We start from the raw sequence: 14,737 nt of genomic DNA, 5'->3' as shown, positions 1-14,737 counted from the left end.
AACCAAAAATTGTCTGAAAATTCGAAAGAAAATTAAAAGTTGGAAATTTTCAAAAATTCTTAGTTTTGTGCGCTTTTTGGGCGATTTCCCACGTTTTTCGATTTTTCGAAAATTTTCGGAAAAATTGAAATTTCTCAAAGGGGTACCCCTTTGAAAATTTTCAAAAATTGTCGAAATTTTAAAAAAATTAAAAATGGCTGCAAATGGCGTGAAACGCGAAGAAAACTAAAAATTTTCGAAATTTTCGACAAAAATTCTGAATTCACAATTTTTCAAAAAATTTTGGTTTTGTGCGCTTTTCAGACAATTTCCAGCATTTATTTATTTTTCGAAAATTTTGAAAATTTTCAATTTTCTTCAAACGTCTCCTCAAGAAATGCATGCCAGTCTCGGTGAATGCCACATGCTGTCTCTGGCAGAGACAGCCTCTATCTCACCCTGTTGCTTCTTGCCTCGTTGTTCCCACCAACCGGCCTCCGCAGCTAGGGACAGGTGACTTCTCAAGACTTGGGACAAGTGACATCTCAAGACTGGGGACAAGTGACTTCTTAAGACTTGGGACGAGTGACTTCTCAAGACTTGGGACAAGTGACTTCTCAAAACTTGGGACAAGTGACTTCTCAAGACTTGGGACGAGTGACTTCTCAAGACGTGGGACGAGTGACTTCTCAAGACTTGGTACAAGAACTTCTCAAGACTTGGGACGAGTGAGTTCTCAAGACTTGGGACGAGCGACTTCTCAAGACTTGGGACGAGTGACTTCTCAAGACTTGGGACGAATGACTTCTCAAGACTTGGGATAAGTGACTTCTCAAGACTTGGGACAAGTAACTTCTAAAGACTTGGGACAAGTGACTTCTCAAGACTTGGGACAAGAACTTCTAAAGACTTGGGACGAGTGACTTCTCAAGACTTGGGACGAATGACTTCTCTTTACATAATGTATGCCAGTCATAACCATTTTCATCCACAGGTTTTAGTTATGAGAGGTATACATCAAATGATAACACAAAGCTAATAATAACATCATTTACTGTTTTCATGGTGTGAGAGAAAATGCTTCAAACCATCACGGGCAGAAACTGCACTACTTAGTTTAACAAATTAAAAACTGTTTATAACCCTGACTGCCACCCCATGAACTGTAATCTATCAATAAATCTTCACATAGCGAATTTAAACAGAAAATGGTTTTCTATGAAATGCTACTTACACTAACTAATGGTCACTGAGAGGTGACCGTATCAGGAAATGTTATTATGTTGTGAAAGGACGCTGTATTGTACAGTCCACAGATCAGGAGAAAATCCCTGCCAGGAATTCGATATACGCGCATGCACAAGATTTCGCGGTGAGTGACCACCCATCCTAAAAGCATTCGTTCCACAACCACTGAACGAACAACAGACGACAGGCTTTCATGTGTTCTGATGGGTACAGCTTTAAGATTACCTCACAGTGGCACAGCGATTTAATCTAGAATATTATCAGAACACATTAGAGGTGCACTCACTACACGCTACTCTTAACTGCCTGATGTTTTCAGTCTGTGTGTAGTAGCGTAAAACTCTGACGTGTCACACTTCCCACCAATAGCAGCCCTCTAGTCCACCTGATAAGAAACATCCCCCCTGCACTGCACCAGAACCAACTCCCCCCCCCAGGGATTTTCTCGTGGTCAGTGGACAGTAGTAATTTGTGTTTGGGATTTTAGGTCTTAATCCCAACATCTACTAAAAAAATTTTCTTGGCCACTGATGTGTCAACATTGTTACATGGACCAAAAGAGTATAGCCTAAGAACTTTACGGTTGAACCCCTCAAAAAAGAAAACTTTGTTATTAGATAAAGAAAAAAATGTTATTACAAGAAGTATGTAACTCTGAGCAGAGCAATTTTTAAGAAAAAAATAATACAAAAAATACAAAGGTTAAGGTTTGCTGCAGTCCAACTTACTCAGATTTATTTCACTGTCGGGTAATGAAGCATATGGAATAACCCAGTTTTTCTTCCAGACACTCATCACTGTCCCATTTCGACAAGTGACAGACTGAGATATTGCACAATTAAAAATTAAGATAAAAAATAGAATAAGATTGTTTACACTTCACTCATCTTGATCTAGCCTCTGTCGCATACTTCTTTTTGGGTTGCAATTAAATTTCCTTCTTTTAAAGCCAGTTTCAACTGCTCTGTCATCATCCCCTAGACAAGAGAATGTCTTTTCTCTGAACTCTACTTTTGGCTCCATAATAGCTGGAACTTTTATTTGCACATATTCTTGCTCGGGTAGCTGCAAGTCCACAGGCATGGGTTCCCTGCAAAAAAATAGTACAGTTTCAACATTATTTGCATATCATCATACCAAACTGAGAAGATAACCACTAGATCCTGCTATACAAGACGTACTTCATGGGAGGTATGGGACGTCCAGTGGATTGTAACAGAGCAGAAACAGCCTCACATATCCTATGTGATTGTGTGACCTTGGTTGAACTAAAATTTCATCATCTACATATGCATTTCATGAAACCAGACGACTATCGTGAGATCCTGCTACGTAAGATAATGTACTTCACTGAAGGTCTAGGGCTACTGGATTCTAGATGGCTGTTTCTGCTCCTGTAGTCTGGTAGAAATTTACCAATGTATTCAGAGGTCCTTGCTGCCTCCAGCATAAGGGTGATGGGAAATAAATCCTTGTGAGCAACCAGTCTCCTCCCTTGAGGCTTCCCAAACAATACCCTGTAAACACCCCTCCCCTCACAATGAAACTACAGTCTGTGTTAAGAGGGGTCACAAAATAAGGTAATGTTCTGTCTTTGTTCTTTCGTACAGAGATGAGAGGAGATGAGAGTATATATACTCACTTTTGGTGATTGATTCTTTGATTTCAACCGCATAGTTAAGAGTCAAATGATATGGAAACACAATCATAATTGGTGATGCGCAAGAAATCGGTAGCGCATGACCTATTCCCAAGTAAGATGGACAAAGAGCACAACATCAGTCAGAACAGCGAGCGATAGAAAGGGTACTATTAAAACCAGGCAGCTGCTAAATATGTGTCTTGACTGCACCAGCCTGCTGGTTACTTCTGCTTTATTATTCACCATGAAAATTGGAAACAATAAAAATTATTTTATTGGAAAACATAACGTACCTGATTTCCACCGGCTTCCAGGAACCATAGGGGTCCACTCGTGGAGCTGGCCCCAAAACTGGCATTGGGGTTTCTGCAGTTTTTGTGTCCTCTTCCTTCACCCTTCTACTTCTCATTCTTTCACGCTCTAATCGTGCTCTCTCCTCTTCCTTCATTCTCGCATCTTCTGCTTTTTCTTTTCTTTTCTTTTCTTTCTTGTTCTTAAGCGCCTTCCCTTCCACTTTCTTCTGCTCAGTCAAAGATAAATATTCTTCCTCTGGAGGCTCCCACCTCGACTCTGAAACATTACTTGAGTCTGAATACACCATTTTTCAATCTACGCCAAAGTCTACCAAATGGTAATCACACCCCTAGAAGAATACTGTCACAACTCAAGAAATGCTCATTTTGCAATAGCTTCTTCACAATTCAACAAAACTGAATTAAAATTGGGTTCTTCCTCTCTCCTGAAAATTTGCATTTTTTTGAGTTGTGACAGTATTCTTCTAGGGGTGTGATATCATCCCTTCAGACTAGATAACTAAAATTGCATATGCGTTTCCTGTCCTATATGTACATGCAACAGAAATCTCATGTTCCTTGATTTGATCATTCTAATTACATGTGGTGAAAGGTATAAATTATGGAACACCTCATTATGCACTTTTCTCCAACCTTACCTTAATTCCTCACTCTCGGGTCCAAATACCCTCTTCTTTTTAAACTCAACCAAATTATTCTGAGTTTCCTTTAAGATCTGTACACATACTGTTGCTCTCAGCCAATGCAGCAGTTGTGTATAATGAGAATGTTGTATGGTTGGTAGTTCCAAATTATTCCAGCAGGTCATATCAGTCCATGTAGTCATATGACACTAATTTTTGAAGTTTTATTTGAATAATAAAGTCAATATATTTCAGCGAACAAGAATTATTGTCAATGTGCATTTTATTGCATAATTATTATGTGAATACTTTTGAATATATGATATAATTATGTGCGTTCAACACCATGCTTCAGGGTTACAGTTGTACATGATATAGTTCAATACAAAATTATTTGCAATTTCGTAAAAGTTGTGTATTTCCTTCTTTTACTTTAGAACAATGGTTGAACCAATGAGAGCGTTCTACACAACTTCAATGAAAGTTAAGAGTGCCGCCTGAAGGCAGTGATGATTCAGTAACTGTTAAAGTGAAGAAGAACTGAATGTTCCAAAAAGAATTCAAACATGACAATTATTATTCCTGAAGCGGACAGCAAGGAATATGTGTGTGATGGTACTGAAATAAATGAGCCATCATTGTGTAATGGTGTGAAAAGAAAAAGAAAGATTTGGAAAAACATAAAATGCCTAGTACTGTCAGTAAACAAAGAAGAAAATCTGCCAGGTACTCAACTACCTACCCAATCGGACTGGATCAAGAAAGTCGTACGTCTCTTGAATGAGTCAAAACGGACAGGTAATCTAGTGACCTCCAGTCTTCTATTCTCAACATCAGATTATTTTAGAATGTTCACTTGAAAGGAGTTTGTAATGCTGATTGTAGATGAAACCATGAAGGACACTACACAGAGTAACCCAAATAAACTACTGGATCTCTCAGTTCCAGAATGTGAGCAGTGGCCGGGAATTATTCTTTTGAAAGTGACAGCTACCAGACTGTACTGGAGCCAATCATTCAGAATTCCCCTGATAGCAGACTGCATGGCATGCAACGGATTTGAAGCAGTAACATTTAATCCGCACTTCTGTGACAACTTAGTACCAGGGAGTGATCAGGCTAGTGATCACTTATATAGGAGGGACTTGTTTTGAACCATGTATGATAAAAGCAAGAAACAGTAATTTGTGGAAATCCAGTACCCCGATGCTGCAGTCACATAATAAGTGTATGAATGGTGCTGACCTAGTGTATTCTGTAACGACTTTACATCGCTTCACAGTATGTTCCAAGAGATGGTACCACAGAATTCCTTTTCCATGTTCCGGAACTGACGTATGCAAATGCTTTATTCTGTATTGACGGGATGCTACAGAAGAAAATTATATATCTTTCATAAACTCCAAAATATAAATTATGCAGGAAAGCCTATCAGCATAACATCCCAAAAGGTTGGGAGAGAAAGCATTTCTTCCCCAGAAAATCAGCACAAAGAGACCAGCAACTGCTATTTCTACACCTGATGTACAGCTAGATCAAATTTCTTGTCATTTTCCTTCTTCTGAAGGGAAGAAAGGAAGGTGCAGCAAACTGGGCTGTAAGGGAATGGCCAAAGTTAAACACGTGAAATGCAAAGTATCAATATTTATACTATACTATACTATACTATACTATGGTATACCATGGTATATACTTGTAAGATTTGAGGTTTTCACAGCAGTGAGTTTGAAGATTTCTGTCTTCTGGGTTGTTGCGCTGTATAGTCTGGTCGATGTTTACCAACGTTTCAGAGGTCATACTGCCTCCGTCATCAGGGCGATTCTTAGTATGAAGATTTCTGTCTTCTGGGTTGTTGCGCTGTATAGTCTGGTCGATGTTTACCAACATTTCAGAGGTCATACTGCCTCTGTCATCAGGGCGATGAATATGGTATATACTTACTTACCTCCTGTTTCAATGTGCCAGTAATACACATGGCCCTCATCTGACTGAGCCTCATACCACACTTTTGTTGTCTCAGCTACTGCGCTGCCCGCAGGTGAAGCGCCCATCCCATCCGCATCCTGCTGCCGCTGCTGCTGACTAAGTTTTTCCTTAATCAGTTGTGATGAGAAGTCAGCATTTTCTTCAACATCTTTCATATAAGCTTTCAAAGCTGCCTGAATAAGAACAATGAAAACATTTTAACATGAACATGAAACTGGCAAGATTGCACCGTAAACACATAATGGGAGGGAAGGGGGTTGCAGTCATAGTATGACTGCAAAGCGACAGCTTTGGTGATGCAGAATATAGTGATCTGTATATATGTTATGTGCTTTAACGTTCAGTGACACTAAGGTACAATATTTGCAAAAATTGTAATATATTAAATTCTTTTATAGCCAATTCAAAATTTATATTCCCTCAAGTGATGTTTTCCTTTCTCCACACTGTTGTGTTTTGTGTGTACAATCTGATGGACTCACTGACAGGCAGAAGAAGTACAGAAAGAAACTGTTTAGCCAACAGGTACTTAGGTAACCTAACCAAAATAGATAAATCTGAAACTGAACAATGTACAAAACATAAAGTTCTTCCTTCATGTAACACTGGCAAAACTTTCCCTTACCTCTTCCATTTTCTTGATTTGAGCATCCACTTTAATGCTTTTCTGGTGTTCCTGTCTACTTTTCTTGCCAATTTCAGACAGACGCCTTTTAACATTCTCCTTGTGACGCTTTCCATTCTCGTGGAATTCGACACTCTGAAAAATGTAAAAAGAATAAAATTACATCAAGACAAATGTTTTAGGATTCAGCCTTTTTGAGGAACTTCAATGCTGCTTTACAATTGCAATCTCTAAATAAATAGCTGCAAAATGGTTCACATCCTATCTGACAGGAAACAAAAGGTCAAAGTAAAATCATCTAAACACAACCAATTTTTTTTTTACAAATTGGGGAACAATGAAACATGGAGTTCCCCAAGGGTCAATTCTACGGCCTTTGATTTTCATAAATGGCCTTCCTTAAACAATAAATACCTTAACAGAACCTACAGTATTTGCTGATGACACAAGCGTCTTAAGTTCTGGTAAAAATGTTGATGATTTCTGTGCAACATCAAAAATAGTTCTCTCTCATATGAGTAAAAGGTTTTCTAACAAGCTGGCCCTAATCTATATAAAACAAATACAATAAAATTAATTACAAATAACTCACCACAATACGCTTCAAGCATCGGTTATAATGGGAAGTATACAGAGGAGTCAGTCGATACAAAATTCCTGGGCTTGCAAACTGATAAACGACTAAACTGCGCAAATCATGTCAGCAACACTGATTTGCATATTTTCACTCCATAACGAAGCATGAAATGATTTTTTTTTTTGGGGGGGGGGGGATTCGTACAATGGCAAAAAGATACTTACTTTATAAAAGAAAACTGTTAGATTACTGGCTGATGTCAAACCTAAAATTCATGTATAAGTCTCTTAGCTCTTCCATGTGAATATATATTCTCATTAACAGACTTCATTGAAAATTACCAAGAACATTTTCAAAACTAGTTCTGTTATACACAGTGTCAACACAATGAATAAGAATGAGCCGCATAGAAGAACTTAATGTTTTCAGAACAGTGTGTATTACACATGCATCCACATTTTCAACAGTCTACCAAGTCTTCTACATAAAAAGGCACAATGTAAAGCAGCATTAAACAGATAATTAATTACACACTCCTTTTACTCTGTTGATAAAATTCTAATGTTCACAAATAAGTCATAATATTCATTTAGGTTTTCTTGTCTTCATGTAAGAAAATGGATAGTATAATTTATATACAAGGGGTGGCAGCATTGTAACATATCAATACTTTATATGAACCGTTTGTTCATATGATGTGAAATATTTATAATAGTAAGAATTGTACCTGTATTGTTCATGAAATATTCAGTTTTCCCATCAGCAAGCATGCAACAAAAGATCAGATTTGTTACCCAGCAGCCCTGAGCAGAGATTGTTCTCGAAACATTGGCAAAAGATATGGTTTATTCGCCGTTCAGCCATCTGATGCGGCTTGTAACCCGAGAACCTTTCGTCGACTTCAGTCACCACGAGAGCTTCGCTTTATACAACGAGTATTGTATTATTATGACTTATTCCACATCTGATTGCCATCTGAATAATATATGAATCCGTGGTATGAATTATGAATGAATGAATGTATATCTGAGCTCCAGGACTTGACCAAAACAGTTTTTTAACGCAACATAACCTCTTACTATTTTAAAAAAATATATGTATCTCACATTCCTCCATGCATGGTACATATATCCAACCCAATTCATGAAGCGTACAAACCAACAAGTTTCATATCTTGCTACCATTCTCAGGTGATGGGTCATACAGCATTGTGGTGCAAAATCATGTTTACATGGCTGATTAATAATGAAATATGCTGGGGTCACACCCCTCCAAACTGGACAAAAATTTAAATGTGCTTGTGAATCTTCTCATAAAACAGAATATACTGACATGGTCAATTTCCATGAAACAGGCATTGTTTAAATTCCTAGAGAAACCATAGGCACTTACACTTACAAAACAAATGTTTTCTCTATGCCTAAGCACCATGCCATTAAGACATAATGGCGGAACGGAGATACGGCTAAAAACATCCTTAACCTCACTCAATACTACTTGGAGATGTGGTCAGCTTCTCAAGTTCTGGTTCCTTTACCCTTGAGGCAAGAGACCCCAGTACTGATAGAATAGGAGGCTGGATGGACGCGAGAGCTGGTCTGGACATGGTGACAAACAGAAAAATTTGTGCCTCTGTCAGGAACCAAACCCCAGTCTGAAACCAGTCACCTTTTGTCAAAATATCCTACATAAATTATAAAGAACATTATCTTCGTTGCAATACAACTTATCCTCAAAAGAAAAACACAGATTTAAATGCAAAAGATCTCCATAATACGCTGAGATCACCAAACAATGACAAGAGCAAAAACAAAACAATCATATGATTTTGTGTTACAGTTGATCCTGTCCCCCCCATATTCTACTTAGAATATGGCTATTATTCACTCTCTGCACCATTTAACTTGGCATTTAATAGAAATGGGTTCAGGAGGGGGGGGAGGGGAGGTTGCCCGTGCTCTGCTCAGAACTACCACCCAAAATAACACATCTCTATTGTACGCACATATAGCAACAAGCAAACATCACCATGCAGAACATTCTTGAACCAGTTAATACCTGCATTGCCATCACATAAACCAAGCTGTAATAAGCCATTACTATGGAGAACAGATGCCAAGTTAAATGATGCAGACAATAACAGAAGTGACAAGTACAAAAAAGAAACTTGTAAAATGACGTTCACGCAATAAACAGCTGGACATCACCCAGGTGATAAATGGTGATACTTGTACAGAATTTAAAACACTAAAAAATACAGTCCCCACCAGACACAGAAATGTGGGCCACCCATGAAGATGGTGGGGATGATTACAAACAAAGATGGTATGCACGGTACATGGTACATTCTCATTTACACCAAAATTTTAAAAAAGTCCATATGGAATGCTGCAGACGTTGACTGATTATATTTTGAAGGTGATGGTACCACGTAGATGTGGGCTGTACTGCCAAAATTTCAGAGAATCTGTACCCATTTTCAAAACAAATTGAGTATACAGTAGCACTTGCCAATACTTGCAGTACAACAAATATGTGAATTTGGCATTTTGTCAGTCTGTATCAAGTCAACAAATGGCTATTACATCACTGTCACAGAATTTAATGACACTCTCCACCTTAATGTGTGAATCCCTATGCAGTAGCACACAAGCACTGAGCTTCCCCGACATCACCATTTCACAGACATCAATTTTCACAGAGTATATACAAGACGGAAACGTCTGGTATAATATTTTCACAAAGTTAACGCTGCAATAATGCTGGAGCCTTTGATAAGACTGGCATTATTTTACCCTGAAACTGTACATCTATGAGAATACTTACAGGGTACATTTATATTATTGTTGTAAGCCACTAGTTTAGTTTAAACTTATTCTCATAGGCTAGATAAAAACGAAGATGTATTATGTCAATGTATCTCAAAACTGCTAATAGATGCAAGTATGAAACTATGTACACATTACCACCTAAAGACGGACTCTTCAGATAATTAATATTGAAGTTGCGGCTTCAGGGAAGCCTCAGATAACTGAGGTAATATAGAAAGCAATTGTTATATTCCAAGAAAGGCCCATTTACATACATAATTTACTCATGGTCTGATAGCTCATACACACCTGTCATTTTTACCAAAAATGTATTGACATATTGTAAATAATACACTAAAAATTAACCATTATCAGCACTGAAGCATATGCAGGTTCCATGTGCATGGTTAATATCTGGTCAGTGAGAACATCTACTTGTATGTTTCTTCTCAATTTGGGATAATAATTCTGGTGAAACTTTTAAATGTTGGGCCTGTCTCAGTGCTGGGTGTGAATATAACAAGCAGAACACTGTTGTCTTCAATCCAGCAACAATCATCTCCTGAGGTCAAAAGAAGTTCGAATTTGGTCCATGAGGCTGAATGAATTTTACGTAGGACATGTGGCCCCATCCTTTTTTAACAATACCCAAACAAAATGACCGTCACACTCGCAGACAACATACGAAGAGATCACGTTCATTTGAATTACCAATATGACTGTGCTGTTTGACTGAATATTTTTATTTCGTGTGTTGTGAAAGTGGACAGAGAAATAACATATGTAGTTCAATGGCCTGAAATGTGCGCAAGTACTTAGTATTTCAACTTCCATATCAATATGATCTGCAAGTTCCTTCTTACAGCTGAGGGTTTGCTCTTTTCTGACATAAAAAAAAATTAAATGTTCTGTATGTTGCAGCTGCGGTAGATAAAAAATTACAAACCTATCACACTTGCACAATGTTCATTTCAGTGACATAAAATTTGTCATTGGTGGGAGGTTGCACAGAAGCCACGAAGGGCACAAATCCCATGTAGGATAAGATAAGGGTGGATGTCCCCCCTCCCTTACCTATACACTGCTAGGTCTCCAAAATGTTGGTAATCACCTACAAAACCACACGGCATGATAACCCAAAAGACAATACGCAAGAACTTCACTGCTAACAGAACCTCAAATCTCTGATCGTTTTCAGGATGTCTTGAACATCACACTGTTATATGAAACTTGGGATATCCCTTACAAACTAACTGGTTACGTCTTAAGATGGCTGTTTTCTTGGTTGTAGTGCCATGTAGTCTGGTAGAAGTTTACCACCGTTTCAGAGGTCCTTGCTGCCTACATCATCAGGGTGATAATGGCCACTTCCAGACTCACTGCCATGAAACCTGAAGCCCTACTTCATTATGTTTTATTGCTATGTTTATACACTTGGAAATTATCAACGCCTAATATGAGGAAATAAAGAATAATGATCAAAGGGTGGGTCTTAAAAATTCATTATGTGACTTGTACATTCAGTATGAAATAATAAGGCATATAAAACAAAATCAAAGTTTCAAAAATCTTTCTTAAACTTCCGAACAATCTTTACATGAATTTACATGCAGGATAATTTAAAGTGTCAACAAAATCAATTTGAAAATGTGAAGAAACTTACAGGAATATTGTCTGCAATCCAGCATTTGCAGTATTCACAAAATTTCTTGGCCTGCGATTTCCAATAGTCGGCCCTGAAAGAAAACAGAAGACATGTTATTTGTTGCATACAAATGAGTCATTAAACACACTTTATAAATTCACCCTCATGCCCTCAAGAAGCCGTACCGTACCAATATCAGAATGTGCATACAAATGAAAATTTGAATTTATATGGTTCATGTGCTTATACTAGAACTAAGGGAAAAAAAACCAAATGTGGTAACTCATGATATTATGACAGACGATTTCCAAAATTTGTAAAGTCAAAGGCAAAGTTGCCCATGTGCCTAAGCACTAAGCCACAAATGTTCACACAGGGCACAAAAATAAAGCTCTGGCACTGGATCAATGTCAGTCAACATTACTGGGCAGAGTCACAACAGCTATTTACAAAAAACATACCTGTTTGTGTAACTATGGGCAAACTACATGGCATGTGAGCGACCGTTACGTACAGGTCATAAGTCACTGTGAAAGCCTTAGCCATGCCTTGCTGAAACCATTTTTCTCAGGTTTCAGTTCTAGATAGCAGCTCAAGTTGTGCAGTCGAGTCCATAGTCAAATGTTTTCAGTTACGAGGAGAAAAATTATCACATTATAGAATTGCGGTATCACCCACACGCCAAGTTGTTTGCTGACTGCAACAGAGTTAATATACAGTTTTTTCCTTGCTAATAAGCCAAATGGATAACCTTCAGTAGGTCTTCTGTACTATATGGAGAGGAAATGTGCAGCATTGCTCCAGAGTGGGAAAACCTTAACATCTGAAACTCCTGATATATATATATATATATATATACTGCATCACAAGGTTAAGACTTCTATTGATAAAGGCAAGTTTATGGCCTTGTATGGATCTCTGAACTTCTTGTTACATAGTTCATTAAGATATCTAATTTTTAATACCTTGATCTATTAATAAATAGTCATTATTAAAATGAAAGTAACTAATTGTTCAAATCTAGAGTTGTGAAGAAAATTGCTAAAAAAACAGGTTTTGTGTGTGTTGAGACTTATAGTTTATTCTACTATATGTAAGTTTCTCATATCCAGGCACTTCTCTGACTAAATCAATACACATATCTCGCCATCACAAATGCTGCTGTGAATGTTGTACAAACATCATTTACATCTGAATATACCTCCGCCAATCATACTAAGGACATGATACGGTCAGACTGAGTCCCTTGGCACTGTTTATTTAATGATGCTTTTCAGTAGCTCAGACTATATAATGTTGATTGGTACTGTTGTCTCTAATGAACCTACTGTACCAATCCCTCATAATAATAACACATAAGTATCGAACATTGGTGGAATGATGACTGACACAGGAAAACATTAGTATACACACAAAAACCTGCTCCAATGCCACTCTGACCACCAAAAACCCCAAACAAAGTTGTCTAGGGTACCTCTGCAGCAAGATACAAGTGACTATACGACCTAAGAATTGGCACAGGCCTCTGGCCATGTTAGTTAAAATAAAACCTGTTTGTATAAAGTTCTGGGCATGGTAGTAAAGGTCCCAATGGGCACTGAGGCAGGCAACCCATGTGCCAGCCAATGGATTCCCTCCACTGCACCACTGTGGCCTTCATGTCTCCATCAGACCAAAACCTACCACCCTTCAATGCTTTCTTGAGGGGCCAACATAGAGTGACAAGTCCAGCGTGTACAAGGGATGATGTTGGTCTTCTGGGTAGTAATGCTAGTGGACTTGGAAATAAATAACAATGTTCCCGAGAAACATACCGTCTCCATCTTCAAGACTAAAATAAAGACTGACATCAACATCATCACTGCCATGAGAACCTCAAATCTTATGTATTAGGGATGATCCAACACTTTCCAGTGCATGGAATGCAGAGTGTCCTAGACAGTATGGGCCACACGGAGATAGGTACTGTCATGCAACATGATGACACCCCTCATAAGCATGTTAGGGTCCTATCTCTTTATGGCAGTCCAAAGGTCTCGGAGGGATACAAAACAGTGCTGGGCATTGATAGTGATGTTTGGGTCCTTGGATGCCAGAATCAACATATTCTGTACCTAAAATGCCAACATTGAACCACATCACACTGTTCCTGTTTGTTCTGACACACCCATTCTGTTGCACAGCTTCTGGTTGAGTGCTAGTGTGTCATGCACACAGTCACATAATCACTTCTGACTGGTCATATTCACCAGAGGTGCCGCAAATAAGTTTCACACAATCCAGTCTGTCCTCTCATCAAAAAGTGAAGTAGACTGATGCTAATGTCCATTATAGAACACAATAATCATTATCATCACATTTATCACTGTGCTGATCGCATATCATATCCCTTGGGATAACCTCATGTACCAACCACTCACAAAGAAGACCAAAACTATACCATCCCACTTCATCTAACATCTTCACCTTAAATGGTAATGGCACCCAATTCTTCATATCAGTCATCCAATATTAATACCATTTCTACTAGGCAAGAGCAAGATAAACTACAAACAATAATCACTTCAATATATTATTTAAGCAATGGAAAAGTACAGGTGTAGTATAATGTAATAATAATGGTCGACCAAGTGCAAATGCATGTGGCAGTACCTTCTTGTAATGTAACGGACACTAAAATGAGGCTCATGTGTCTGAACCCTAGAATTTTCTAGATGTTGTAGTATTTGAAAATGTAATTTTCTTAGTATGTTATACTTCTTTTTGGAGGCTTTGGTGATTGTAGTGTGGCAAGGCCCCACGGACAGAAGAGGCATTTCAATTTTGTCAGTTTGTAATTCTGCGTATTGTTGCATCTCTTATTTTATTCTGGTCATATTAAATTACAGTCTAACAAGGTATATTACTTTGGGTGGCAGTTATCACCATGACAGCAAGATTAATAAAGTTTGTCCCCTAGTGCCTAGATATCGCTGCACATCTGGGGGCATGTAAACACAGTGACAAATCATGGGTAGGAACCTCGGCCAATAGCCACGCAGTCAGTTCACGAGTAATAAGTATTTTCTAATAACGTAATTCCTGCACCACAAACACCTACATTCCAGTTCTGTCTTAGGTACATATCAAGACCAACAGCTAGAGTAGTCAAAAGCATCATCATACCAGCGTTACAGGAGCTACAGGATGGTTTCTAATATTTTTAAGCATCTGACTGCCAACCACACATTCAGTTAAGATTATGTTAAAACACAGACAGAACACGGTAAACTCTGAAAGTAACAGTAG

The 14,737-nt window shown here is 38.2% G+C and overlaps 1 protein-coding gene across 1 annotated transcript in view; it reads right to left on the bottom strand.

Annotated features, from left to right (window-relative positions):
* Positions 1 to 1,015: 1,015 nt before the first annotated feature.
* LOC110829701 (uncharacterized) overlaps positions 1,016 to 14,737 on the bottom strand; it is a 133,327-nt gene continuing 119,605 nt past the window's right edge. Inside the window, exons 3-7 of the mRNA XM_087351959.1 lie at positions 11,468 to 11,540; positions 6,418 to 6,552; positions 5,752 to 5,965; positions 3,163 to 3,439; positions 1,016 to 2,317 (exon numbers count right to left, since the gene is read on the bottom strand). Of these exons, the coding sequence (XP_087208085.1) occupies positions 2,107 to 2,317; positions 3,163 to 3,439; positions 5,752 to 5,965; positions 6,418 to 6,552; positions 11,468 to 11,540 (910 nt within the window). The 3' untranslated portion in view covers positions 1,016 to 2,106. The remainder of the gene's footprint in view (positions 2,318 to 3,162; positions 3,440 to 5,751; positions 5,966 to 6,417; positions 6,553 to 11,467; positions 11,541 to 14,737) is intronic.

Source organism: Zootermopsis nevadensis, unplaced genomic scaffold (genome assembly GCF_977971745.1).
Source record: "Zootermopsis nevadensis isolate Lab colony 2312 unplaced genomic scaffold, Znev_1.0 Znev_ptg000020l, whole genome shotgun sequence".
Taxonomy (NCBI): Eukaryota; Metazoa; Arthropoda; class Insecta; order Blattodea; family Termopsidae; genus Zootermopsis; species Zootermopsis nevadensis.
This window is presented reverse-complemented; position numbering and strand designations above follow the sequence as displayed.